A 1,915-nucleotide genomic window follows, 5' to 3' on the forward strand; every position below is an offset into this window, starting at 1 on the left:
ATATATATGACCAATATCAAAACATAAAAGTAGAAAATCTAGGTATCACTTCAGTCTTCTACTTTGCAATTTAGTTTCTTTGGGACCATGAAATAAATAATTTAACTCAACGCTGGTGGAACAGAAATCAGTACATGACCAGGGCTTAATTTGAGCTGGATCCTGCCCGAACAAAATCCGTGAACTCTTATTTTGACAGGGTGCTTCCGGTAACTGTTTGCTATGATCTGGCTTGGATCCGATAACTCTCAGGCTTGCTAATAATAAAGTTATGGACAACCATGAGCGCCTTGAACAAATGAAACTTATACTGGATATGCAAATTGAAAATAATTACGAGCGCTAATTTTAAACACAACAGCATGAAATCTGCTTCGTCAAGTGAAGCATTTCCACGTCTTCCCTTTAATCACATCTACTTTATTAAAAAATTTCAGGACCCCCAGACCCCCCTTCCCCCCATTGCCGTTCTGCCCGCTATTTGAGTCGAACAGAATAAACATGTTGAGACAGTTCTGCCTTAAAATAGAGAAACAGATTACCAACTAGAAGGCTGGCAAATAATCAACTAACACTGGTGTCTTTAATTAAACTGGAAAGACACTTAAACATATACAAAGAGTGAACATGATTGGGATATCTAGCAAAGGCAAAATGGTTGATGGGAACCAACCAGTTGAGCAGAGTTTAACCAGGCTGAAAGATGGGTCAGAATATAGTAAACCCAATAAATATAGTGTGATAGACTTGTCCCAGTGCAACTTTATGCTAGAAACCTCTAGTAGCATCATGTTGGAAGACATGGCCACATGTAACAAAACACAAAATTACCCATAAGGCATCAATTGAGAAATATAAAATATATTGTGCAAAGAACATTACCATCAACATACAAGCATTTAGCAGGAAAGCTCACAGTGTGCCATGACCACACGTCGGTGATTAGATTGAGTCACTAATGTAGCAAAGGATGACTTTGGCTGGAAAGACACAGATGCCCGGGCATTTCGTAACCTTTACAGACTTGTGCTGATGTGGGGGATTTATTTGCACAATTTGTTGCCATTTCAGAGCCAAGGCTTGCCTGAAAAGCCTGGGGGAACCTTGACACCCACTCAGCCACTGATCCTATGATGTCAGCAAACCTACCAATGGCTCCCAATGATGAAGCAGCAAATGAGATTGATGGTTTAAATTAAACCGATTTATGAGTCATATTGTTTCGCGAATTGATGTTTTGTACGAAGAAAGTCATTGAGTTTGCAGCAGGATAATGCCAGCAACTCTCAACGACACTTTTTTTTCCTTGATGTGACCACAGACGCACATACACATCTACTGTATAAACTTAAAGCTATGATTCTGAATTATTGAGCAAATATAAAATTAAAATAACACTGAAGTGCTTGTTACTATACAGTGTTTTTCACTTGCTAGTTTGTGTCACAGTATATACAAAAAAAGGTTATGATAAATGAAACAAAGCTTTCAAAATATGTTGAAAATGTGTTTTCTCAGAAACTCTTGGAACTAAAAATAGCCCCTGCTTATTATTTAGGCAACAGTGACTTTCATTGTGGATCGTTTCACTTTGCCTTGGAGCCATGTTGAAACTTTTCCACACTTAGTTACGTGTAACCACTAAAGCGTCACACAAACTCAGTTATGCGAGGAAAAATAAACCATTCTTTGTTATTTATGTTATTTTAAGCTAAAACTTTGACCCCATTCATAATTTCTCTTCTAGTATACAATATTAGTTATTGTGCTTTTATATTTTTCACGCAGCTAGTGTTTTTTTTTTATCGGCTAGAGGTCACAACTTCCTCAGAATTTGTAACATTTTATAAATCAAACCCCCCATCAACAAGAAACAAAGATTCAGATCCAGAAAAAAAAAGTTTTCATGAAAACA

The 1,915-nt window shown here is 37.1% G+C and overlaps 1 protein-coding gene across 1 annotated transcript in view; it reads right to left on the reverse strand.

Moving 5' to 3' along the window:
• LOC119430407 (regulator of G-protein signaling 8-like) overlaps window positions 1-926 on the reverse strand; it is a 1,665-nt gene extending 739 nt beyond the window's left edge. Inside the window, exon 1 of the mRNA XM_037697812.1 lies at window positions 917-926. Within this exon, the coding sequence (XP_037553740.1) occupies window positions 917-926 (10 nt within the window). The remainder of the gene's footprint in view (window positions 1-916) is intronic.
• Window positions 927-1,915: the final 989 nt, after the last annotated feature.

This window comes from Nematolebias whitei, chromosome 3, assembly GCF_014905685.2.
Source record: "Nematolebias whitei isolate Nwh7 chromosome 3, NemWhi1, whole genome shotgun sequence".
NCBI classification, from domain to species: domain Eukaryota; kingdom Metazoa; phylum Chordata; class Actinopteri; order Cyprinodontiformes; family Rivulidae; genus Nematolebias; species Nematolebias whitei.